This window comes from Phaenicophaeus curvirostris, chromosome 15, assembly GCF_032191515.1.
Source record: "Phaenicophaeus curvirostris isolate KB17595 chromosome 15, BPBGC_Pcur_1.0, whole genome shotgun sequence".
NCBI classification, from domain to species: domain Eukaryota; kingdom Metazoa; phylum Chordata; class Aves; order Cuculiformes; family Cuculidae; genus Phaenicophaeus; species Phaenicophaeus curvirostris.
Genome location: NC_091406.1, coordinates 16,571,021 through 16,596,721, shown reverse-complemented (window position 1 = coordinate 16,596,721; position 25,701 = coordinate 16,571,021). Strand labels below are relative to the sequence as shown.

General features: G+C 45.7%; 1 protein-coding gene across 3 annotated transcripts; it reads right to left on the bottom strand.

Annotated features, from left to right (window-relative positions):
* Positions 1–635: 635 nt before the first annotated feature.
* Positions 636–25,701, bottom strand: GABRP (gamma-aminobutyric acid type A receptor subunit pi). Of its 3 annotated transcripts, XM_069868950.1 has the most exons (11): positions 25,556–25,701; positions 25,183–25,389; positions 14,170–14,259; positions 12,731–12,843; positions 10,513–10,580; positions 8,424–8,641; positions 7,319–7,401; positions 4,941–5,078; positions 3,092–3,244; positions 2,218–2,411; positions 636–1,249 (listed from the first exon to the last, which is right to left on the bottom strand). In XM_069868950.1, the coding sequence occupies exons 3-11, from the start codon at positions 14,223–14,225 to the stop codon at positions 935–937; spliced, it is 1,338 nt and encodes a 445-aa protein (XP_069725051.1). In that variant the 5' UTR covers positions 14,226–14,259; positions 25,183–25,389; positions 25,556–25,701; the 3' UTR covers positions 636–934. The 3 variants fall into 3 exon arrangements, with proteins under 3 accessions (XP_069725051.1, XP_069725052.1, XP_069725050.1); XM_069868951.1 differs by lacking the exons at positions 25,183–25,389; positions 25,556–25,701 and adding an exon at positions 18,801–18,907; XM_069868949.1 differs by lacking the exons at positions 25,183–25,389; positions 25,556–25,701 and having other exon boundaries at positions 14,170–14,554.

Genomic DNA, 25,701 nt, shown 5'->3' with positions numbered 1-25,701 from the left:
CAGACTGACTTGCCACAGCTGCGCAGCCATAGAAAAGAGGGGATGACAAATTGGCCACTCTTCCATCTGGCTGGCAAGGAACAAGAGCTGCCTGTAGCACTGACAGCTGAAGGAAGCTCTCTCTGGGATGAAAAATAACCTGTTTGTGAGGAAGATGGGGATGGTGGTAGAACCCATCCATCTGCAGCACAACAGGAAGAGTACAAGAGATGGGTTATAAAACAACATTGCTGCCTATATTTCTTGTTCCCAAATCTCTGAAAACCCACAGCTCTACAAATAAAAAGCCCTCTCTCTGTCTTGGGGATGGATATCTTCAGCAAGTGAGGATTACCCCAGTGAGTCTGACAAGTATTAAGGCAATGAGGCACACCAGTGCCAGCACCGCATCGCGCAGGGACACGGAAGCACGGTCCATGGAAGCAGTTTCTCTCCGCTTCCTTCGGGTTCTGTCACGGAACAGAGTTTCTATTGAGACAGCCTTCACAGCCCCTCTGTTACTGTTCTCTCTGACAAACAAAGAATAACAGCTATAATCCTACATCCTCCTGGAGATCTAATCTAGAAGGTTCCAACCTGCTTCAGACTCCTAAGATAATGCTGCCACCCGCAGTGCTGTGTTGCCTGCAACGTGCAGTCCTCCACACCCGTCTGCGGCCACGCGGGAGGCTGGATGGTGGAAGGAAAAGCAGCCATGAACACAAGAGCCCAGCACAGCCACTCAGCTGAACAATCTGTTGTCCAGAGTCAATGTTGCTAATACTGAAGCACCAAGGCTTTGCATCTTGTGTACCTCACACACTCCTCCACTCTGTATCTCAGGAAACACAACAGAGCACCTGTCCGTGTTGGATTCACTGTGGTTCAGTACCTAGGTCACCATTGGCAAGATTCCTCTCCTGCTGAAGTAGGAGAATAAAGTGACTCATTTCTACTAAAAATATAGGTAATAAGCCCAATAAAACACGTTGACCAGCATAAAAAACAAAGGGAAAAGCAGTTTAGAGTAGTGGTCTACATTGCTGGGGTTCTGAATGGTGAAATAACCAATAATCCTGTGCATTTTGTTTCTCAAAAAATGTTTGATTTTCTCATGAGTTTTCATGGTCAAACCACTGCAGTTAACATTATCACTGGAGATCTCGATGCTTGTAAAGCTGATTTTCTGTTTATAGCTGGCAATGGAGCTGCTGAGGATGTTGGCGATGTTGACGTCTTCCATTTCTTTAGTAAGTTCATTTGCAGGCCCCTAGGAAACAGGAGTGTACAGTTACTTTACAGTTTGTCTTCTGCAGTGGAAAAGTGCTTCAATCATTCAAGAGACCATAAGGATAAAGATAAAGGAACACAGCTTCATATGTTCATCAAAACCTGTAATATTCAAGCATGCCTTTCAGCTGCTGCCTATCTTAGGAGCACCCGAAGTCCCAGAGATGCAGGTGTTTCCACTACTGTACTTCTAGGGGTATTTTCAGACCTTTGAGTGAGTCTCGTTCTGTGCATGGAGGAACCCAACAACCGTCACGTACAACACATGAATCTTGATCACTTCTACACTTAAACATAATTGGTGGGGAGCTCAGTAGCAAGGTGGGAAACCTGTTTCCCCTCTGACAGGATTTGGACTCTCTATGACCACTGGACTATAATCACACTCAATTGTTTAATTTCTCACACTGAAGCGAAGCACAGTGAACAATCCACTCTCCCTCACAACCCCCACAGAGCATTGTGGGACTGATGTTCTGGGAGGAGAGGAAGAAGGGTTCTGCTGTCCTCTGGGAGAGGAAGTTACCTTCCAGATCAGTGTCCTAATCGAAGTTTTTCCGTAGGAGAGTGAAGAGATGCATTACAGTCCCTCTTTTTCAGCTGCATTTTGAAAGGAGCAGAGGTGCTTTGTGCTCCTGCATGAGCTTCTCTTGGGGCTACAGAGTGAATTCTAGTGGGAGGCCAAAGGGCCTCACTGAATGAGATCCTGCAGGTCTAACATTACTGTCAGCTAAGGCTGCTGGCCCCTCAGCTGGTGTGCAGGAGGCTGCCAAGGACCCAGAGGACCTGTGCTGTTCATGTGTTTGTGGCACACAAAAATTTACATTTAGTGACAGGAGAAGTAATTGTTACTGTACCCATAACAGGAAAACTGTTTGTCTTATTCAATTAATGGAGGACTAATTATCGTTGATCCAAGATAACTTATGCAGGTAGGTCAGGCTTTACCTCTCGAGGTGCTTTAGCTGCACACTTCTGTGATGAGCTGTAGTGAGCCACTGCATATTCCACAAGGGCACCAAAGATGAAACTGAAGCAGATGCCGAGGTAAACATCAATGGCCTTAATGAAACAGTTGGTTTTTGAAAGTGAACTTCGTGAGCCAATCATCAGAGTTGTCATGGAAAGCACTGTCGTTACTCCTTGGGAAGCAGAAAAGCAAGTAACTTCTCTTGTGGATGCTTTAGAGAAGGCTTGATCTATCCTTCTGCTTGCGTTGTCACTGTTGCTAGCCAGACAGAGCACATCACCTTTTACTAAATCCAAATCATTCATCAAATGAAATACTTTTGTAGCACTAGCTGCTAGCTTCACATGGGCTTTTCCTGCCTTTGGCAACTTGACTCCAATAGGCGCTTGGTTCTTTTATTTGTCTTACCTCCAGTAAAACAAATTTCTCCTCCTCGCACCCTCCAAAGCACACCCTAAAGAGTCTGCTCTGTCATCTGCTCTCTGCTGTGGACTTGCCAGGAGCCTTGGCCATACATAGGTGGGCAAGCATGCCCACCACAGCATATCTTAGAATCATAGAATCACCAGGTTGGAAGAGACCCACCGGATCATCGAGTCCAACCATTCTTATCAAACACTAACCCATGCCCCTCAGCACCTCATCCACCCGTGCCTTAAACACCTCCAGGGAAGGTGACTCCACCACCTCCCACACTTCCACACTTTGTGCTGCTAACCCAGCACTTTCACAAGTAAAAGAAGAACGTAAGGAGGCCACTGAGCAGAGGACTCAATAAAACTGCTGTCTGCCCAGCCCTCAGAGGCTCCCCTGCCTGCTTAAATGTTCCCCCTTCCTCGGGCAATAACTTACCAATGCAGGTTCTTGCAGGCACTGAATCCAATGTGATCCAAAAAGAAACCCAGGACAACATAACGAGCAGAGTGGAGGGAACATAGGTCTCCAAAATGAAGTAAAGGACATTTCTTCTCAGCTCGAACTGCAATATCAGTCGTGGATAATTGCCTATTTGCAAAAGGAAGAAACACAGAGAACATAAGATACCCAAGGACACTTGAACTGAAGCTGGGGCAGCCCAGCACCAGCCATTCAGCTGCAGTGCAGCTCTGCAGATTCACATAAGTCATCGGAGATGTACAAGCTTGACCCTCTTGCCTCAGAGAGCTGAAGCGCCTCCCATACGAGGATGGGCTGAGAGAGTTGGGGTTGTTCAGCCTGGAGAAGGCTCCGAGGAGATCTTATAGCAGCTGCCAGTACCTGAAAGGGCTACAAGAAAGCTGGGGAGGGACTGTTTACAAAGGCTTGTGGTGATAGGATAAGGGGCAATGGGAATAAACTGGAGAGGGGCAGATTTAGACTAGACATTAGGAGGAATTTCTTCACAATGACAGTGGGGAGGCCCTGGCACAGGTTGCCCAGGGAAATTGTGGCTGCCTCATCCCTGGAGGTGTTCAAGGTGAGTTCAGATGGGCCTTGGGCAGCCTGATCCAGTGGGAGGTGTCCCTGCCTATGGCAGTGGGGTTGGAACTGGATGATCTTTAAGGTCCCTTCCAACCCAAACTATTCTATGATTCTATGATCTTGCTTACCCAAAACTGCCTAGATGGGAAGATGCATCCTATAGCATTGCTGGACAAGACATGAAAATCAAAGTGCAAAGGGGCTCCTGAACATAACTCAAAGCGGAATTATTTTATACTGGTTTCTTAACTCAGACCAGAGAAGGGCTGATGCTTTCATCTGTTCTCTCATACTCAGCACAGCACAGTTTTCCCAGTAACCACTTTGAAGGGACATTGCTGAGTTCAGTCTTCTCTGACAGCTGAGAACTAAACAAAAGGATTCTCTATTTCAGCAGGCTCCAGCTCATGCCACGAAGCATCCCAGTATCTTTCCATCACAGGGAATTACCCCCCCTTTAATGATTTGTGATCTTTGATAACTGTATCTTTTGTGTCCATTTCACTCCCCACCCAAATCAGTCAATTTTTAAAAATCAATTTGCCATACTAATGACACAAGGGTTCTGGGGCTGGAGCGCCAGTAGTTTCAGGAGCTGTTGCTGCTGTTTAAACAATAGCTCCCTTTGAAGTGTAGAAACAAACTCCGTGTTGTCTGTGGGCTGTGTACATTACAACAAAACAAAACATTGTTATTTCTAGACCTGGTCATTCTAGGGAAGTTTTGCCTCCTTTCTTCTGGAGAGAAGAGTTATTTACACTGATAATGAAAAAGACATTAAGTTCTGATATACAAAGGGATCTTATTCCATCATGATAGAACTGTAATTTACAAAAAAAAGGATATTATAAACATTAATTTTACTCCCAGTTACTGCAAATGTGGCTCTCTGCAGTATATATAGACTGCACACCTGGGAGGAATGGAGAGTTTCTTCAGGTGTGTGTGGAGAAGGAAAGAAGTGGAGAATTTTAAAGAAAAAAGATAACTGAAACTCCATCAAGTGAATATAGCATATTAAACCCCCATCTTTCCATGGATTTCCAGCTTAGAGAATATCCTGACTGTAACTCATTGGATTTCACCCTCTTTCCAGCCATGTTGCTTTGTGAGACTAAGATGTGCTTGAAGGCTTCACTGGTTCATGCTTGAGTCAAAACACAGTGGCTTATAGAAGGGAAGGGAGGTGGGAGGGGAAATACTTGACACCTTTTGTTGCTTTTCCCTTTCACCCATTTACCTGTTTCCTGCTGTGACTTTGAGACCAGGGTGTAGTAACGTTCCACTGTGTACTGAGAGAGCCGCAACTTCTCTATGCCATGGACAGAGTCATTTCCTCTCAACCATGTGAAGATGACATCATTTTCATCATATCCCCCTAAGGAGAAGACAAAGACCCCTGTTACTGTGGTTTAGCCAGTAAAAGCCTAACTATTGCCTGCCTTGTCTCCTGAGCGGGCACAGAAACATGATCTAGGCACTATGGGCTGGACAGATGCTCTTAACGGTGTCAGACTATGGCTGGACATTGGCTCTTCTTTCATTGCTCTATTTCCAGTCTGCTAGTTCAGATTTCGAGAGGAGCACCCACAGCTGAGAATGATTCACATCCTGCAGCAGTCAACCCTTGAACATAGTCTCTTCAGTCATGAGAGGAGAGCAAGAGAAATGCAGTGGGTAAAAAAGGGAATACAGATTCCACTGAGCCCCTTACCAGGTAGCAGAACCACAGTTCACTGAATTGCCTATTTAAGTGCTTAAAAATGCCAGAAAAGGCATTTTCATTGAGTCGAGAGCTTGGAGCTGAGACTACTCTGCAGTTACAAACCAAGCTTTTCTGACTGGGTACATGTTGTCCAGAAACTTGCTTGTAACAGCAGCTTTTTCTACAAATCGTTCCTCCTCTCCCCAAAGGCCTTAAGTTACTGAGGAGAAATAAATACAACCAACACTTAGGCAACACTAAATTCACTCAAATATGAACAATTCAAGGAGTTATCAGCAAACTCCATATGTGCTGGCTGAGTCATTGCCTCCAGGAATGTAAATAAGGGTATAACATAACCTCAGGCTGGACTGAGGGATACCTCAGTCTGAGGGAGAAAACCTGGTCTGAGTCACCAGCCTGCCATTCACTTCAGAAATTTCACTTAATTTAGGAAACAAGCCTATCAATCTCACTAATTTGATTCTTTCATTAAGTGCTCTTCTTTGAGAAAATGAGTAGTGATGCTTTGATTTGGATAATAACCTGTTTATCCTGGTAGAAGGAATAAGATGCAGTTGCAGCTCTATTTTCATCTAATTGTGTTTTCTTATTAGACAGAAATTACCAGAGCTTGAGTGTGATAAACTCCTAAATTAGGTGTCCAGGGCATGAATCCCCACGTAGAATTCTGAACATGTGACTTTTAAAGTTTCTCAGGAGTTTTATGAATTGTGGTTACTCAGGAAAATTTTATAATAAATGATAGATTGTTGTTAATTCGTCTGGCTTATATTTAAATAGCATTATTTCTGGGCACTTATCCTAATGGAATCTCCAGTGGGCAATGTGCCTGTAATTTCATTGAAATTGTACAGCAACTGAGCATGATGTAGGACCCAATCGCTTCTATACCAGTCCCAAACAAGCGATGCTTTAGCAGAAGAGGCCAATGATTATTATTTCAGGAGCTATCCTTTGTAATGAAGTTAACCATGGTGAACTAATACGATTTTAATGTGAAAATAATATGTGCTTCCCTAGGTGCTTTGTGCTTGAGCCTCAGAAGCTGAAACCTGGTCTTTTCGGGACTGAGATTTCAGCTGTTTCACGTTGCGGCATGCAGTGGGAGATAGTTGCCTGCTTCTGCTGGAACTTCGCAGATAAAAAGCAGCAGCACTGCTCTTTCTGAGCCCCTATAGTGTCCTCAGTTTTCCTGGAGACTTTCCCAGCCAGCTTTATCATGGATGAGCTTTTAATTTCATTGAGAGCCTACTTCACTGATTATCTCTTTTGTTGAGACTCCTTGTGTTGACAAGGGTCCCGTCATCTGCACCGCTGTAACAGGCAGCCCTCGTGGAGAAGCATGTGTCACGAGGTTGGGTTTCACCTTGGTTTCTTTTCTGAGTCGAGAGGCACATTCAACTCACATTCTCTTAGGAACCATGCTTCACACAGTCTTGGTTCAAGTGGAAGTTTGGGGGGTGCAATACGTGGCGGATAACTAAAAGGGTGAAAAGCTGTTCCTGGCTCTGCCCCATCCCATGCGCTCACCCCAAAAGTTAATCTTGAAGAAGCTGTGTGTGCAAAAGGGATGGAATTTGGAAAACCAGCCTTGCTGCTTCATCCTTCCTGTGAAAAATTGAACTATCCACAGTTTAATAAAATAAATATTTATAACCACTCTTTTTATATAAATTGCACAGTGACAGAAATCCTCTAAACTGTGCGTTGCAGCACAAGTGTTTGAAGAGTGATGAAGCAATGTTGTTTTCTTTTGGACAAATACTTGCAGGAATAAAAGTGTACTCCAGAAAGCCACTGTGATGAATCCAAATATTCAAGAAGCATAGCTACATGTGAATAATGACATTTAAATTAAAGTCATTTTTTTTCTAGAACCTCATACTTACAGCTTTCCAGTTGCAATCTGCAAGTTTGTGTGTCCATGGGATATTTGGACAGGTCCATGTTACAGGCAACAGTCGTAGTGATTCTGTAGGAGGAGAACAAACTTCAAAAAGTTGCAATAAAAGTGTATAATGAAATATATCTGTTTTTCATAGCAAACTAGACCTCAAAGCCTCCGCTCTCATTTAGATAAATTTGACCTACAAAATGAATTAACGGATATAATCAGAGAGATCCCTCCTTAAGCAGGCAAGGACTCTGCAGCCACGCTGCTGAAAATGTAACAGAAGGAGAGATTTTACTTTGCTGTCATGGGAGATGTAGCGTAGATTGACATGTTTTCCAGTGCTGCAGTTTGCATATCTTAGGAAGCTGCTCCGTGTCCCCTAAGGCACAATAACCAAATGCACACAGATTTGGGGTTGCTCTGCTGCAGGGGGTCAATGAGGTCATTTATAGCAACTTTACTTTGTGGTGAAGGTAACTGGGGCACAGTTACTGGAAGAGAACTGTGTACATGGTGCTAACACAGTTACAGGGCACGTTTCTGCAAAAACTTGGACAAATACCTTTTGCTAAAAAGCAAAACCCATGGCTACATGGCACGGGGCAAGGATGTAGATTCCTGCTACCTGTTAAACTTTTACCATGATGATGATCTCGTTTCATTCTTCCCTCACCTCCATCTGACTCTGCTCGACTTCTGGGTGACACCTAAAGTTGTGAGCTTTCTGAGCAAGCGCTGTGTGGGACACACCACGTACTATGGTGGGGAGTCCTGATCCTTGTCTGGCTTTTCCAGATGGCCAGGATAGGGGGCAATGGATCAGAAGACCATGGTCACAGTTGGCTTACTGACTTATTATTACAGGTTGCCCAGAGCAGTGGTGGCTGCCCCATCCCTGGAGGTGTTCAAGGCCAGGACGGATGGGGCTTTGAGCAACCTGATCCAGTGGGAGGTGTCCCTGCCCATGGGAGGGGGGTTGGAACTGGATGATCTTCAAGGTCCTTTCCAATCCAAGCCATTCCACGTGTCTATGTTCCTGTCTAGCATAATTCTGAAAATTTACTCTGAGCCAGCAGCTGCAAAGCCAATAACTGATTTACCTTAAGGCATACAAGATAGTGCCATTAGAGAACAGTCTGATGAGGCGGTTTCCCACAGTGACATCATGCAGGAAGGACTTTTTTGACTCCACAATGTACGTGTCTGGTACCCAGAGCAATTCCACTAGGCGAGCATCTAGCGTGAAGCTCTTGTTGCCATGAAAGACCAGCCGGGGGTCCGTCCAGCGCTGCCGCAAGTATATGGTAGCTGTGTAATCCTGGGAAAAAGAGGAAAACCTGTGAGGATGCACATCCAGGCCACTTGCACAGCACAGCTGTGGGTATGACATGTGACAGAGGCAGAACACACACTTAATTCACCTATCAAAGCTCAGCTTCAATTGCGTGCAGTAAATCTGACAGATTATCAGCATAGTTTTATTCATTGCATTACATTTCTCATATCCTTACACTCTAAGAGGTAGTGCTTGAAGACTGAAGATTATACTCATAGTACTTTTTTTTTTAAATGAGCAGTTATTGTAATTGATATTTTGGTGTCCATTTTACAGGTAAGAACACAGATGGGAAGCACACACTTGAAGCCACAAAACTAGGCATTGCCATTGTCTAGAGCTCGAAAATTACACATGCATTATAAACACAATCATGAAAGAGACCTTGGCACTTCAGAGAAAAAAGGTAAGCAAATCCACCTTATTTCACCAAGGTCTTAAAAACCAAAACAAATAAAACTCCCCAAATTAGTAGCATCTTTTTTAGTAGGAGTTTTGAATCTAAGCACGTGAAGATTAATTCATCCTGCCAAGATCTACCTGCATTTTCACAGTATCCCATCATAAAAGAATAAGAGATAATCAGTGCTAAAGATAGTTCTTTGCTGAGCTTTCTGGACCAACACAAGGCACTGTTGGACTATTTCACTTCCTTATCAATGAATTAAATACAACCTCTCATGTCTTTTATTTTCAAAACATCACAGACAGACTAGTCCTGGGGTTGGTACTAACAGCTTGGAGTCACTATAATTAAGAGAAAAGGTCTAAGTCAACATCGACTGTCAACTGTTAGCTTTTGCAGCTTTTAAAGTTTTATTCTCACCTTGTGACAAAAGGAAAAACATGTTAAATACTGCACTGTTGTGGCTTTCAGTACTGTGAATTGCAAAGTGACAGGAGTGGAGAATCCTCATTGGTTTCCAGCTTTTCACAAGGCACAGAGTAAGCCTCTGCAATGTTTTCCATGTGGTCAGAGCAATTTAGATGGATCATTAAGAATAAAAGCTCCAGAACAGGGACTATTCTAGAAGGCACTTTAATTAAAGTTCTAATTATGTGAATAATTTATTTTGTTGGTTCTGTCCCTTGCCCCAAATTAATAACCTTATCAAAGTTAAAATATTTTACCCAGTGAACTTGTTTAATTTGTTGGGGGTAGAGAAGAGAAAAAAAGCCTGTGCTGCTCTTGAAAATGCTGAATTAAATGTTGAAATTGTTCCCAACTGAACTTTGAACGGTTTGGACATTTTCTTTTTGTTTTGGTTCTGTTTGGACATTTTTGGCAAGCAATGTTTGAAATCCAGCTATCAGGAATGTAGGGAACCAGACTCATCAGTGGGAGGAAGATGTTCTCTGTAGATTTGAAAACTGTTATTATTTTGTTTTCTTGGGATGACCAGTACTTTCAGCCTCAGAGACTGTTGCAGCCCCATTTCTCCTCCTTGTGAAGAAACCCTGTCTCTGCCTTCAGCCAGTGCCAGCACGTCCAACAGCAGCCAGCCCTGCAGCCCTACCTTACACAAAGGGCTCCTACACAGTGGAAAGGTAAAAGAAATGCCATGAATGATTGATTTTTCCCATATCTAAGGGGCCTGATTTCCAGGAGCTACTGAGTTTTTGACCAGTGGGACCCTTGGAGCTGTCTCTGTTTATTTACGAGCCCACATTACTATGGCATCTACGTAGTCTGCAGTCATAAAGGAGCTCTTTTCTCATCACACCTCTGAAGGTGGCCAACAGACACAAGAAGGCACAGCAGCTCGAGTAGGGCAATCTGTTTCCATGCTGCACACACAGGAATATATGACAAGTCTCTCAGGCAGATCTCTTATAAAAGTTCTTTCACTTACCATGTCACTCTCCGATATACTAGAAATACTTGCGATGTCCAGACTCATTGCAATTTGAACAGGTTCTCCTGTGGAGGGAAAGAAAAGCTTGAGCAGAGAGAAGGGAGGAACGAGAGGCACAATAAGACTGCTGAGGGTACTGTGCAGCGTGGGCACTGATCGCAGCGTCCCGTGCACGCAACGCTAGCTCTGAAACCACAGAAGCCCAAAGGGTTAGTCAGAGCTTACAGATGATTCATGATCCAAAATAAAGCTGTCACTGTTAGGGAGCCGGAGTTCTGTAGGTGGCGACGGGTGGCAGAGAGCCAGTGCCCACCAGCACTATCCGTGAAGGCCAGCAGTTTGAATAAGAAGTGTTTCAGTGGTGTTTATAGATAGGCACTCAGGGCTGGTTTATCCCTTGTTACCATCCACAACACCTGCACAGCGGCAAGAAGAGCAACCTGCACAGCGGCAAGAAGAGCAAACCGTACAAAGTATTTCTCAAGACAACTCTTGAAGGACTCTCCACAAGCAGGTAGCAAACGGCATCCCTGTTTCTCAGAGAGGAAAAACTAATGGGCAGAGAAATTCAGTGACCCTTGAAACCATGGACTGGGTGACAAAGCAGAAGTGCTTTTGCCTGCTTTTATTTACTCTGTTCCTATTCCATCTACAGTCCTGAACCTCTGCAGCCCCGTTTCCAGCACTACCTCTGACAGAGCACCACGAGAGGGCAGCTCCTCCCAAGGAAACACCAGCAGTCTTGGCCCTGGAGAGGGCTCCCCAGGTCGTGGTGCACAGTCCGCTCTGAACTGGGCACTGGTTACACCAGCAGACACAGAGATTTTCCCTTAGGGTCTGCCAGGTTCACCTAATCCCCCTTGGGAATCTGGGGCTCTGAGCAGGGCTTGGTTCTTTCACCCTCACTGCCTAAGAGACAACACGACAACGTCCTTCTTCGTGGGACTTGGTAAAATTCCTTTTCATCATCTGAATCGTAATTACGAAAGTCCTAAGGATGCAGTTTCTAAATCTCCTTCCTGTTGGTTTTGTTTTTCTTGGTTTACTTGTTTTGAACTTATCCCAAATCCAAGATAAATTTCACTTATTAAAACTGAATATTTTTTGAAGCAGCCCGAGCACGTCCTCTGTCTGGCTTTTGGCTATTTAGACCCTTGAAGCACACCTCAAATTAATGACTAGAGGGCAGATCTGTGAGGATCCCATGCTTGTGGAGGAGGTCAAACCAGAGTCCTGACCATTTTTGTTTAACATTTATGGCTCTGGTAGGCGTGGGTTGGTGTAGATGCAGTTGATCTCCGTTACGGAGTTCAGAAGCATCTGCTGTGACAGGATCTAGAGGAGCTTTTCTTTTCCTGCAAGAGAGCAGGCATTCATGGCGTAACAAGCTAGTAAATTCTGCATAGTCCCAGAAATCCATCTCCATGGTCAGAAAAAGGCAGAAGCGCAAAGCTGCCAATGGCAGGTGGCTAGTCTGCAGGAGCTATTATAGAGTGGGAAACATCCAAACCTGGTGATAGAGAATTTTTCTGTTAAGCACAGTTTCATTAACAAGTTACTGGCAGAAAAGCCAGTAACTTCATAGCTGAATATCATTTGGAGAAACCCTTTCCTTTAAGCGGATATAGCGTTCACCTGGAAGGGGAGAGCCCTGACACCCAAACTGGACAACAGCCTCAGGTAAGCTCCCAAATGGGTGGCTGTCCTTCACGTGCTCACTACTCCCTAGAGTTTCACGAGGGTTTAAAGTGGCTTTTATTTGTGTCTCAGTGTGAAGTGAAAGCATGTGTCAGAAGTCAGTGTTTCTGGCAAGGAGAACAGCTTTGTTCCTCTATAGCTGCAATTTACTGGATTGACATACGTGAACAAAAACAAAGCAGAAAATCACAAGGGTCAAAGTCTAAACAAAAGCATGTACAATTAGAGCAGAGTTTAGTTACTCTGTCAGGTCTTTCACAGAGGGGTTATGGTTTATAAATTCCCTATTCGTAACCTCATGGATGGATGTGTTCTCATGCCTCACCCCCGCGTGCACAATGTATTCAAGATGACACTGGATGTAGAGAAAGGAAAGCAACTTTGGCTACCAGCTCATTTAAAAGGAATGCAACCTCTTCAACTGGGGCATCCTAAAGAAAGCTTAAAGAACGCTCTTCCCTCCCCACAAGCCTTATAGACTGTTCTTCAAATGGTCAAATGCAAGAAGCCAGCTTACCCCCAAAGTAGGGTCTGAGGTATTTATTGTATCCCATGGTGAGGTTCTCAAATCCAGGGAGGGATGTTGTGTCGCCACCGCGCAAGTCAGGTATGTGACACAGGGAGCACCTCCTGGGAACACAAGTACGTACTGTTATGTGTAGCTGGGAATTCCGGGCACATCTGGTGTGCGGCTGCAGCTCTGCATCCAGCTTACAAGCAAACAAACCACATAAAATGCTTATTAAAAATAGGTAGATCATTGACATAGTGAGCACTTGCTCTCATTGTTTATCTTGGCCAAATACATGGCCCCTTGAAGAAGTGGGCAAATGGCAGATTACCTCAGCCGACAGCTACAGGTTTACGCATAGAGGAGCTTAAGGACATTCTTAGGATGTCCCAAACAAGTCAAGCAATGTCTGTATATCACAAATCTTAATTATGACCCCAATCTTTTATGCTTATGCATAAAAGCAACATACATTTCTTTTCCTCAGGCTGCTTATGATGGCCTGAGACAGCTCTTGCTGACCAACAGCTCCTCCTCCCCAATCCCTAGTCTCCTGAAGAAACTCTCACCCTTTTACGTTAGTGTCAGCAGCATCCCTCCAGCTGCCGTCCAGAGTAAAACCTCCAAGTACACCAAGAAGGGAAGAGTAAAGCACCAAGTGCTTCACAGACACTAACAATGCTTTGTGGACTGAGCCACCCCAGCTGCTGTGCATACAGAGGTTTCAACTCTATTTTCCAATGTCAAAATTAATGTTTTGTGGATGGACAATAGAGCTAGTACCTGACATTGTGAGGCTTGCAGATCTGTACCATATCAACAGCTTGAGAGACAGGGATTTGGGCTGTTATAGGTTAAGTTTTATGGTGCAGTGTCCCTGTGTGGTCATGTACTCTCTTGATGAAAAGAGGAGTTTGTCATTGCTTTGGAAAGGGCTAAAGGAAGTGGAAGGCAGCGCCTCTGCCTGTCTCCAGATCTTCTGGACCACTGGTCTGTGCAGTATGGAACTTTGTCGTGTAATTACTCAAAGGTCTAATGATTTTTTTTTTTAAGCTGTCCTTAGAGATTTGATGGAGGTTTTGGACCAAAAAGGACATTACAGCAGAAGTGAACCAGTTAGTGAGCAGCATAAACAATTCAGAAAATTTAGGACTTGTCATTCCAGAGTTGATAATAACACAGCTGGGAGTCCCGTGGGGTGTGTTTCCAGGGGAATCTGCCAACTCTTCTGGTCCCAAACGGGAAATAAGGGGTTGCGCTGTTAATGTACCTGTTGTGTTTTGGGGACCTGTGCAGGTTGTTCTCTTCTACATCACATCCCTTACTGCTCCCAGCTTTCTTTGGATAGGCTGGATAACTAGAAGGATAGTTTCCTTTTGACCCTACTATTTATGCAAAACATAAATCAGACATTCCCTGTAAAACAAACCAAACACTCAGCTTACCTTTGAGTTGGAAGGAAAATGCACAAACTGAAGAAGAAGGAATATCTGCAGAACATCGCTGGAGATTGTGTCTGTGTCTGCTTTCCTTGTCTGTGAAGCAGAAAAGTTTTGTAGTTTAAGAAAACTGTTTTAAGGGAAGGGGACAGGGAAAGAAATTCTGCACAGTCAGAACCACACACTGTAATATTTAACATACCCAACACACGGTGGCTCCTGCCCTCTGCACCGTGCTGTCTTAATGCTTTCCACATAAAAGACACTAATGACAACTCGGGTTCTGAAGTCCTTGACAGGGTCACCAAATTTTAGCTGCCACTTGAATTAGATAGGGTTTTTCTCCTTTCAGCAAGGAATGGTGACTAGCTAGTGTTGAGAATGACACTATGGGAAGGGATTTGTTAAACAGAAAAATGCTTAGGCAGTTCCTAAAGTTAGTCAGACTCTGAAGCCAAGTGAGATCCTGCCCACGTGTGTGAGATTCATCATCTTTTCATCCAGGGCTCCACAGGAATACTGTAGCTCTGCTCTCCATTAGCTTGTACCTGGGATAAATCCATGCTATTACTGGTAATGTTGACAAGCCACTCTGCATGCAGTACAGGATGAAATCATTCCACTTAAAATGGGTTTCGTTGACTTTTCTGGGAGTGGAACCAAATTAGCTTCTGGCTTGAGATTCCACAGGCTCATTTTGCCTTGGAGCGGGCACCGCGATGGGCAACTCCTCACCATGTTCTGCTCCCTGCATGAAACGCTGCATCAGTTACACACCTTTTCTCAAGCATGAGGATGGTGCTGCATACGGTCGGACTCGATGATCCAGTGGGTCTCTTCCAACCTGGTTATTCTATGATTCTATATCCAACGTGTGCTGGCACAGCAAGCTGCTGCAGGGTGGCTGGTGGGTACGACTGCCACAGCCGCCAAGGGGAGATTGTTATTCAGCTGTCACTAGTCTGAGCTGCTAACCCAATACTGCTCAACCTGCTCCACTGCACTATGTGAAGGGTACCCCGTGTGTCAGAGTTTTCCTGCAGATACTGGCAAGGCAACCTCATTCTTGGATGAATACCAGTCTTCCTCTTGACCATTCAGTTACAAATTGGGAATGATTACACAAATTGTGAGTCCCTCTGCCTTGGCACCAGTGAGAGTAAGATCCCATCTTCAGATTCAGTGCATTTCTCATCATGCCCAGCAGTCAAGACCTCAACTTCAAACCTGGCTGTTCCATAGTAACCCAAATATCAGAAATTTTCTGCTTGGGTTAGATTCTTCCTGTGGTAGTTCCCCACAGCCCAGGGGATGCTCTGCCTGCTCAGGCAGATGTACAGCTCTGGTGCTGTGCATGGGACAGTAGGGCTCCAGGCAAGGAGAACATCTGGGCCCATACAGAACCAGTCAAAACACCTGAACATTCAAACACCACAAATGCAGGTTATCCCGATGGAGAAGGGAAGTTTTTCAGAATAAAACATGCTCCAATATCTGTCCAAGGTCTGAATTACTCACAAGGCTTTGCACTTCCCACCCTTTCTCTGAACAGAGATGTTCAGATGTTTCCAGGTGTTATCGAGTGCTCTTCACTATGATGTGATCATGCAGGGCTAGAGTCTGGTTTACCTGCTCACAGCAATGTTGGACCACAGTTTTGATGAGAAAGAAGAAAGATCAGTCCAGGTAATTTAAAGAAGAACGTCTAGGAAGAAAGGGTAATTCTACAAATTAGCGTTTAGCTGAAGTATGAAAACTCAGCTGATAGGAATGGTTGGACTCAATGAACTCATGAACTTCAGCTGAGGAACTCCTCACAGGCATCCTCCATAAGCATGTTTTGCACAGGGGATGTGGCTGCTAGCATTCTGGTGCATCAGAACAAGTTTCTAAGCACTTTTGTTCTATCTGATCCTAGTTACTAAAGACCTTGTTTTGAAAAAAACCATCTTGCGACCCTGTTGTGCCTTCAGTTAATGGCAACAAAGTGTGCACTGCGAGTGCAGCCAGCTGAAACAAACCAACCTGGAGAGATTTATAGCTGCTGCTCCCACAGACCTGAGCAAACTACACGGTCTAAATTTCTTTATGACTCTGCTAATTCTTTGCTAAACAAGGAAAAGCCTTATTCCCTCCTTCTGGATGGCTGTCAAGATGACAAATACATCAAAGACTGTGAGGAAGTGAAGGGAGGGTCTGTAAATACTTAACAGGGGTAGAAACTAGGCACATACCAACATACTCATGGGCAAGAAAAAGGTGACACCAATGCCCAGAATATATCCAAAGCACTGTTTTACTATACAGTGTATCAGTTACTACAATTGCAATTCTGCTTTTATAGTGCAGGAGCTTTCATCGGAAGTTACCAGCTTCACTAGTACAATAAACTGGGAAGAAATTACTGTAAGATTATCTACCTATGGTTCTCTGTCTCATAAAGGATTTCAGTTTACTCTAAAAAAAACACCCTTAAACACTTTTAAGCTGAATGTTTTCCTACGGTCAGTGAAAGCACGGCATAGGCAAGGCCAGAAAAGCAGCAGTCATGAAGGCAGCACTGGTACCACTGGTTGAGAGACTGCTTCTGATGCCAAAGATGTATGAAAATCATTCATCACAGACTCAGGGATAACAAAAACCTCAAGAATATAATAGCTCATTCACTCAGCTCTGTATTCTCCCCATTGGTTGCAAAAAGCATACAAAGATGCAAGTATTATAGCAAAACAGATCCAGCAGAAGTCCTCTGTGGAAGCCTGTGTCTGCTTACGGAGAATTTCATTAAATAATACATCTTTATACAAAGCAACAACAGCATGTGTTTACACTTCAGCTCCACCTGTGTTTCCTTAATTCAGCTGTGCTCCACTGGCTTCAAAAGTGTGAAAACACAAAAGGAGGAAAAGCCTCTGACAGCTGCAATAATTCTGTTTATAGGGAATGGGGTGCGAGAAAACAGGTACGTACGCTGGTGCGTGATGGGTGGTACCCAGGCCCCTTTGCACTGCTGCCTGGGTGACCCACAGTGACAAGTTCCTCCATCTGGAGTGGTAAGAAGCTATGAAGGAAGCTGGCAGCAGCCACCACAGGCCTCACTTCCCACACCACATCTAAAAGCATCATGTGTGTCATTGTGCACAGTAGATTAATATGTTCTCTTATTTTCTGCTGGCTGACAACATCCCAGTGACAGACAATAGGAGCATTTATGAGACTAAAAATCCACCCAGAGAACCAAACCTATACGACCAGTTTACTAAGCTTAAGGTAACGATTCACAAGGTCAAATTTTACTAGAAGCAAATTGCTGTGACAGCAGAACGTGCCACACAGGCACGCATGTGTCTCAGAGTAAAACCTGGCTGGGGGAGACAGCAAAAGCAAAATAAATGCTGAAATAAACACAGATTGCATTTAGTTTCACCATTTAGGCATTGCCTCTGTTTATTACACAAAGTTAAGGTTTCCATGATGAACTGGAGCATAATTTCTCTGCTTTGTTTCCCTCAGCCTGTAAGATAAAGCCCTGCAGGAAGCATCCCGGGGCCACTTGCACTGTGGGCAGGGGTGGTTCATCAGCTCCACCAGGCACAAATGGTCCAAGGACAGCCTGCATCCCACATCCCTGACCCAAATGCAGACCTGCAGCACCCAGGACACCCTCACACCCCAAAGCTCAGCCTGCCTGAACCACACACAAGTGAGACCGCGTTGGGCAACTGTTTTCTTTAGGTATTTTCACAAGCGCTTTGATTCCCAGGACAAGGTTTGACAGATGTCACATGAGGACACTTAGAATCACCAAGTTGGAAAAGACCTCCTAGATCATTCAGTCCAACCGTTCTTATCTGCCACTAAACCATGTCCCTGAGCACCTCGTCTACCCGTCTTTTAAATACCTCCACGGATGGTGACTCAACCACCTCCCTGGGCACCCTCCGCCAGTATTTTCCTCTTGGACACGGATCTTTTGGGTTTGTGTGTCTCAGCTCTGCTGGAGGACCCATGCAGCCCTGGCAGCAGCGTCACCACCTTTCAGCTGCCCAGGCCCATTCATGGTCAACACAACCAGCACACAGGAATGGTGCTACAGAGAGAGAGTGAGCAGTCAGAGATTCCACCTTCCTCTCTGTATTCACTCCTGAGGAATAACTTCGCAGGAGAGAGCATCACTACACGATCACCAGGAGTTTCCAGCTTCATGCCCACCTTGTGGCTGCACCATTCGGTGCTGGGCTTTCTTTGGCCACCAACATGAACTCAACAGTTGCCAAATACCATGACAAAATGATGAGGGAGGCAAAAACCATCACGCCCATAAACTGGAGGCCCAGTTCCAGTCTTATATATCCCAATGAAAATCAAAGCAACTCCAAGATCCAAGGTGGCTGTACATAAAATTAGATTCAGTCCTTATGTAAGAATGTTAAACCAATGCCTGAATAATGCACTTACATTTTCAAGATATAAACTCTCATCTTTTGAGTTACGGGTGGGAGGAGGCAGCTTGCATTCACATCTGCCTGCCCCATGTGGTACACAGGTCTGCCTGCAGCTTGCAGGACTGAGTTCTCTAAATACACACAGAAACATCTTAAATTATATAAAAATGAAGGTTTCTGAGATTTACTTACGTGAAATAAATTCTTCCTCCAAAATGTCAAGTTTGGCTTCTGATTGATCACTTACTTTGCTGCGTTTTAGCAAATATAATGTACATAAAATTTATAAATAATTACAAATATTATAAGATTGGCATGCTCCTGGCAGCTGTCCTTCTCCTGCCCTAGATAACTCTAACTCTAATCTAAACCTGTCTGCAGTTGTCAACCTCCTGTGGCTGCAGATCTATGACCTCAGAGCTGTCTGTACTCGGTCACGTTGGGCACCTATTTCAGCTTTCATTCACTCAGTGAACCTGCCCCTCACTGCAGGCAGGGAGCCAGGGCTGGGTGCAAGAAGTTCATCTTCTCTTCCCAGCAGGCAGGCGGCTCACAAACCCAGCAGCGTTGTTTTCTATGATTTTGCTTTCTACTTGCCAGCCCTGGAACTTGCAGCCCTATATATATACGGTCCCTCCCACCTCAGCGGTACCGCTCCCCACGTCTCCTCCATTGTGTATGTGCAGGTATTTTCGGTGAGACATCATTATTCTTGTTGGTATCAGCTGAGACAAGCATGCACAAGGTTAACTCCTTCGTGGGACACAAACCTGTGTGCCCCAAGAACCTCTCAAACTGTATTTATACAGAAGAGGATGGGGACTGTAGTATGTGTTACATTAATGGTAAATAAAGTAGAAGTGGCTTGCTGAGGAGCTTTACTGAGTGTTCTGCTCAGTTCTGGGCGTGCTAGGGAGGAAATGGGAAATAGAGTAGTTATTCTGGAAAGAATCTCACGTGCGCAGAACGTGGAAAGAACAGGAATGTGTCATTTAGACAAAAGGAGTTAGAGGGACACAAAGCTGAAGTAAAGGAATATATAGAGAAAGTACACCAGACATTCAGTTCCTGATTATTCTTGCTCTCTATCAGACCAAGAGCATGGCCAAGACACCAAAAGGCCACAACAGACTCACGGCCACAAAGCCCACAATGAACAGGTGGAAATTTTGCTTCCAAGCTTCCAGGTATCAGATAAATGAAAAATAAATAAATCTGCAGATGTGCTGGGTAATTCTGGACCGCTTTCCTCGGTCATCTTCGGTAGCTGTGCCAAAGGAAAGAGCTTCCCTTGTGGCACTGTGCTGGCTGGTCTCCCTCGCTGTTCCTGCACCATCTGCCCAAGCTGGCGTCACAGGCAGAGCTGCAAATCTCTTCGCAGAGAATGTGATTTAGTTGAGCGCTTGTACTGTCCCAGCCCCCCAGAGGAAAGGCACGAGGGACTCGCTGACCTCACGGAGCAGGAAAGATGGACAGAATCGCTTTATTTTGTCTTCATTCTCGCCGAGCACGTGCCCCCCTCGAGGCAGACGGGTGTCCTGGTGTGCCAAGCTCCGCAGCCAAGGAGGGGACAGGACCCAGCGCTGCGGAGGGAGGGAGGAAGGATGAATAGAGCTGCCAGTAAGCCATTAATAAAAGGCTTGACAACACGGTGACAAATGAGCATGTAAGAAAAAAATATCAGAGAGGGCCCCCAGGAGCGCGGTTCAGACGCAATCATTCATCTTACACGTCTATTAGTCTGGATTTCTGTTGGGCCAAGAAACTCTCCTCGCTGCAGTAAGTTTTAGGGGAAAACCAGCCACAAAATGCCTTGAATGCCTCCACAGCCCTCTTCTTCCCAACACGTTTGTTTTGCTCTTGCAGGCAGCAATCAAAGCTGTGCTGCAGTTGCACGTCCTTCCACACCAGCATTCATTTTTCCTCAATATCCAAATAAAGCCATGCACGTAGAAACAAAGTGCCAGCATTTGGCTTGGAGCAGAACTTGGCTTTTAGTAGATAAATGTTTTTACCTATTGCATTAGGAGGAATAATTTATACATGAATAAATAAAACCTTAAAGCCAGTGAACACATCCAAGATGGACCGCTGCAGCTTAGTATGAACAATTTGGCTTTCTTTGTAGCACTTCTAAAGCCATCACAGTGCTCTGGCATGGTAGGATTACCTGGCCATAGGTCCCCCGTGCCTGTTAGCAGTGTCACCTTGCGGCCACAAAGAGCTCATCACATGGCAAGAGATACCTAGGGACGTTAATTAGCAGCAACTGCAGTGCTGCAAAAGGGGGACTGACTTGCCCACAGTAACTGCCACTAAGAAAACTGGATATGAAACTGAGTGTCCCACATGCTGTTTGCCTTCAGATCACTCTGTGCAGCAAAGGACACGTGTGCCCATGTCCCAGGAGCAGAGCCGTGGCCCAACAGAGCTATGTTCTGATGCTATCTGTTTTGCTCAAGTCCCTGCAATTAATGCTTTCCCTCAACGAGGCACTGCTGGGGGTTATAAGACAACAGGAAAGCTGGTCCACCCAAAACACCAGACAGGAGGTGACTGAAGGCACCTTGGGATCTATTCAGGTTTGCCAACTCTTGCCAACAGTTTGGTGGCAGCTTTGCCCCATCTTGCTTCCGTTGTCCCCTTCCCACCTTTCCATGGCTCGGTACCCTCGGCGGGGCTAGGAATGTTTGAACGTGCCCTGGCAAACTCTGCTTGGGCCTCAGTGGTCCTGTCAGTCCTTCCCTGAGACAGGCTTTACCCAAAGGAATTGAATCCCTGGAGGTGTTCAAAGTCAGGTTGGATGGGGCTTTGAGCAACCTGATCCACTGGGAGGTGTCCCTGCCCATGGTGGGGAGTTGGAACTGGATGGGCTTTGAGGTCCCTTCCAACCCAAACTATTCCATGACTGTAGCAATCTGGATTCTGTTTTATATTACCTTCTTTTCCTCTTGTTTTTAAGTAGCTCAAGAAACAGTAGAAACATTCCCTATTTCTAAAGACAGAGAAATTAGGTAGCAAGAGGTCAAGTTATCTCTCTCTTAACTATTACCAGTAACCGTCAGACTGGTTACCAAGGTGAACGAGCCTCCTCCGGAACACGTGCCAGCACCTCCTTGCTCAGACCAGTCCCAGTTTCACACCTCCTGAGGACACCCTGGCTGGCAGCAGACTGCCAGAGAGACAAAGGAATTACCAGCTTCCCCCTTTCCGCTCTCTGAGCTGGGGCTGCAGGAGCAGCAGCCACCAGGCCGATGTGCGCCGTGTCCTATTTCCTTTTCGTTTCACTCCTACCCATACACCCAGACCCCTGTGGTGGGCGCTGGCCTGCGGAGCACCAGCTTTATTTAAGATAATCCTTCACATCAGCAATCATCAATAACTGCTAACCTACTCCCTAAAAGACAAAGATCAATTGACAGATTATTATAACCCCTTAAAATATTAATGCCGTATCAGGGAGACAATTTCACTGGGCCTGGAGACTCTGCCATTATTAGAAATTATGCCCCAGCCTTAAATAAATTAACTCAATAAATGTCTTACCATGAATACAAATTCTTGCTTAGGGCTTGCAAATAAAATGATTTAGAGCTGTTCTCTGAAGAAAGATGAGGTATTTAAACTTGCAAAAGAGGAAGGGCTATCATATTCATTAGTCTTTTGGTTTAAATGGACTTCTAGTTTTAAACTGAAGGCATTCCTTGCAGAAGGGAGGGGGAAACCTTTGGAAAATCGTTATGTTTCCTTATGCTGGGCTGCACAGTTTCGGTTCTGGCAACACACAAATCTCTGCTCACCTCCAAAGGCAGTTCTGGGGCTGAGAGCACCACAGCTGCAGGGAGAGGCTGCCCAGTGCCACCAGCCCCGCATCCCTGCGGGGCACACAGCACGCGGAGGAGCAGGATGGGTCCCCAGCCAGCAGCCGTTCCACCTGTGCTGGTGGGAGGCAGAGTGTGCTCCCAGCCTAGATACAGGCCACCAGTTCTTAGAAACTTCATCTGGAGCACCGAGGCTGGAGGGGACAATTCTGCCCTTGCCCCCCAGGTTGAATTTGGGTAAAAAGAAGCTCTTGTGCTGCGCAATTCCTGCAGTCACGACCTCATCCTGCTGGAATTGGGAGGCACCCAGACCCCAGAGCAGTGGGTGCTGAGGCAGCACTGCTCACCAGTGGCACAGCAGCTGCTAACCCACAGCTCAAAAAGTACCTTGAAGAGAATGGAACGCAGCGCTGCCTACTCTGAGGAGAAGCTGTGAGCTCCTGTCTGTGCACAGAGCGCAGCGGCTGTCTTTCAGACCTGAAACCTGCTTTTATGCTATGGCTCCCTTAGCTTGCTACTACTGAACACAGAGTTAGACAACACAAGCAACCTTTAGTGTGACTTCTTCTGTGACATGCATCATAGAATGGTTTGGGTGGGAAGGGACCTCAAAGATGATGCTGAGAAGAGACGCTAGGCTGGGCCACTCTGCTCCTGTTTCCTCACCAGGCTTCAGGTCACCTAAGATTCAGCCAAGACCACATAAAACCATGCTGCTTGGCACAGAAACCGGTTCACTCGGTGGAGCCATTCAGCCTGCACCTTGCCATATTTCCCCTTACAATGCCCCAAAGACCCTGCAGGTCACAAGGTGACAGATAATAAAGCTTCAGCTTTAGCAGGTGCTTGCAGTTTCAATAAACACAAAGGACATGTAAGGCCATTAATCATCCCAAGCCTCTTGTCAAAGCGTTTGCCCTCTTCATATCAATGAATCGACTGGAGCAATGTGAAAGCCACACCATGACATTGAATTAGAGCTGCATTTCACACCAAAGGCCCTTGATGTTTCAAGAAGAGTATTATAGCTTTGCATCCCTATATGAATCTCTGAGCTGGCAAGACAAATCCAGAGCATCAGCAGAGTCATACGATACCTTCCTGGTCCATTGTACATGCTCTCACCATTTCTGTCCACAGCTTTTTGAACAAGTTACATGCACACACACTGCCTTTACTGTGCACTGCTGTACTGCTGCCAGTGCATCCCTCGAGTAACCTGTTTTCTCAGGTGAGCACAGCCTGTTTTGCTACATCCATAGTGACCATAAGGACAGGACAGCCCTGATGGGTAGCCTGCAGCGTAGGGACATGTGTAGGTAGCACCCATGGCTTGGTTATCCACCTGGCAGCCTGCCACTGCCTGCCTATGGGATGTCCAGAGCCACGTCTGTACGACAAAACAAGGTGCATCTAGATCTGTACCACAGCACAAGCGTGACATTTCCCCAAAGGATATGCCACAGCTCAAAACACAGTGTAAAGAGACACGCATTCCTGAGGCAGTGCAGGTAAACAGATGCCTTGTGCAGATAATAATCAACAAGAACATCACGGGGAAGGTCAAGGCGCTGTGTTTTCCTGGTGCTCAAGTATCAGTTTGATGACATTTGTTTTTTGACAACCAAAGCACTGTTTGCTGATTAAAAGCTCACGTGACTTTCTTGGCCCTAGTTTAAGAAGATCAAAACTTGGCTCAAAAACGGGATGCAATGGTTCCAGTTCTTATTTAAGTTCATACATACATGAACTGCAAGATACACATAAAAGACATGAGTCAGGATGAAAAAACAGTCACATGGATTCCACTGGACTGAATCGGTAAGGTTTGTAAAAGACACCATAGATTCAACTCATTTGTTTTGCCTTGAGAGAGAAATTGCATCAAAAGCCACTCACAGAGACACCTAAACACAGGGAGCTTTTACAAGCAGATTGGAGAGATTGCCCTGGCAGCAGCCTTCTTGTTGGTGTCTCCTTATTGTTGCATCGACTTCACAGTTGGACCTGTTGCATTCCCAACTGATGCATGAGAGCGCTGTTGTGCTGGTGACACGAAACGTTCCCTGGCAGGAATGTTTGCTTCTAAGCTGTAGCTTTTAACTACAGCATCTGAATTAGCTTCTTAGCATCCTCAAGGGCTGGGAGAAATACAGTCCCAGCTTACACAAGTGAGAAATTGAGGGAAAGGGAGTGTGTGGGCAGGTAGACAGGGTGCAGAGAGGGGCAAGCAGAGAAAGGAACAGCTCCTCCCCTCCCATCCTCACTGAGCCCCCACAGCCCCAGGATCAGGAGCCTGCTGCTATGCCTGTGCTACCACAGGACCTTTGTGCACTCACCGGCACCTGTGGTCACCACTTCCCAACTGCTGGTCCCAGGTCAGAAACATCCCATCTGCCTTGGTTTCCCCACAGACCTCACTTTTAGCAGTCGTACGCAGCCACCAGTTGGCCCCAACACAGGACACCCCACCTGCTGGCCCCAGCGCCCAACTCTCATCCATGGAGAGCCCATGCAGGCACCATCAACCACCACCACATGGTTTTATGACATTTACGGCCACTTGGCTTTGGTGATAATGGGAAAGCGCATCTGTGCGGAAACAATAAGTTTTGAAGCAATTTGGCAAAAAGTAAGGGTAGGGCAGTGATATCTTGGCTCTACACCTGGATGCAGAGGTTTCTTGGCAGCATGGTAGGTGGGTGGCCACCCTCTCTGAGCCCCTGCTGTCACCTCCCTCTTGTCCCCGGCACCTGTGGTTTCCTGCTCTGTCTCCAGCTGCTGGCCTGGAGCGGCTCTGCCGTGGTGCAGCTAGCGATGATCCTCACCGAGGCCGGCTGATGCGTTGGGAGAATTTTCCTTAATAGGCTGATCTCTGCGCTAGCGAAGAACCGAGGAAGGGAGGAATACATTATCAGTTCCAATCTGGTGTTACAGCATGCTTACTACTTTGGTTCTGCCTCCAAAAAGCAGAATTAATTGCTGGGCTAGAAAATGCAGATAAATCAATCAGCTCATACCACGTTTATTTTCTGTAGCTATGCATTAGGCTCCTGGCAGCTTAAAACAGCAGCGACACCCACTCTTGCTAGAGAGAGAGAAGTTCAGGCTCTTGGCAAAGCCTACCTGCAGAAAGGAGTGGTTGCCCAGCATGCAGGCAGGACAAGGTAGTGGCACAGGTACAGCAGCAACCTGGAGCCACAGAGTCACACCAGCAGCACTTCTGCTCCATTTCAACATTTAAGGCGACTGTCGCTCCAGACCCATTGCAT

Coding starts and splice junctions, on each gene's coding strand:
- GABRP (XM_069868949.1), bottom strand. CDS start 14,420: ATGTGGAAAGCATTAAGACAGCACGGTGCAGAGGGCAGGAGCCACCGT. Junction 12,844..14,169: donor ATTTTCCTTCCAACTCAAAG/GTAAGCTGAGTG, acceptor TTGTGTTCCCAG/GAGGTGCTCCCTGTGTCACA. Junction 5,079..7,318: donor CAGATTGCAACTGGAAAGCT/GTAAGTATGAGG, acceptor TCTTCTCCTTAG/GGGGATATGATGAAAATGAT.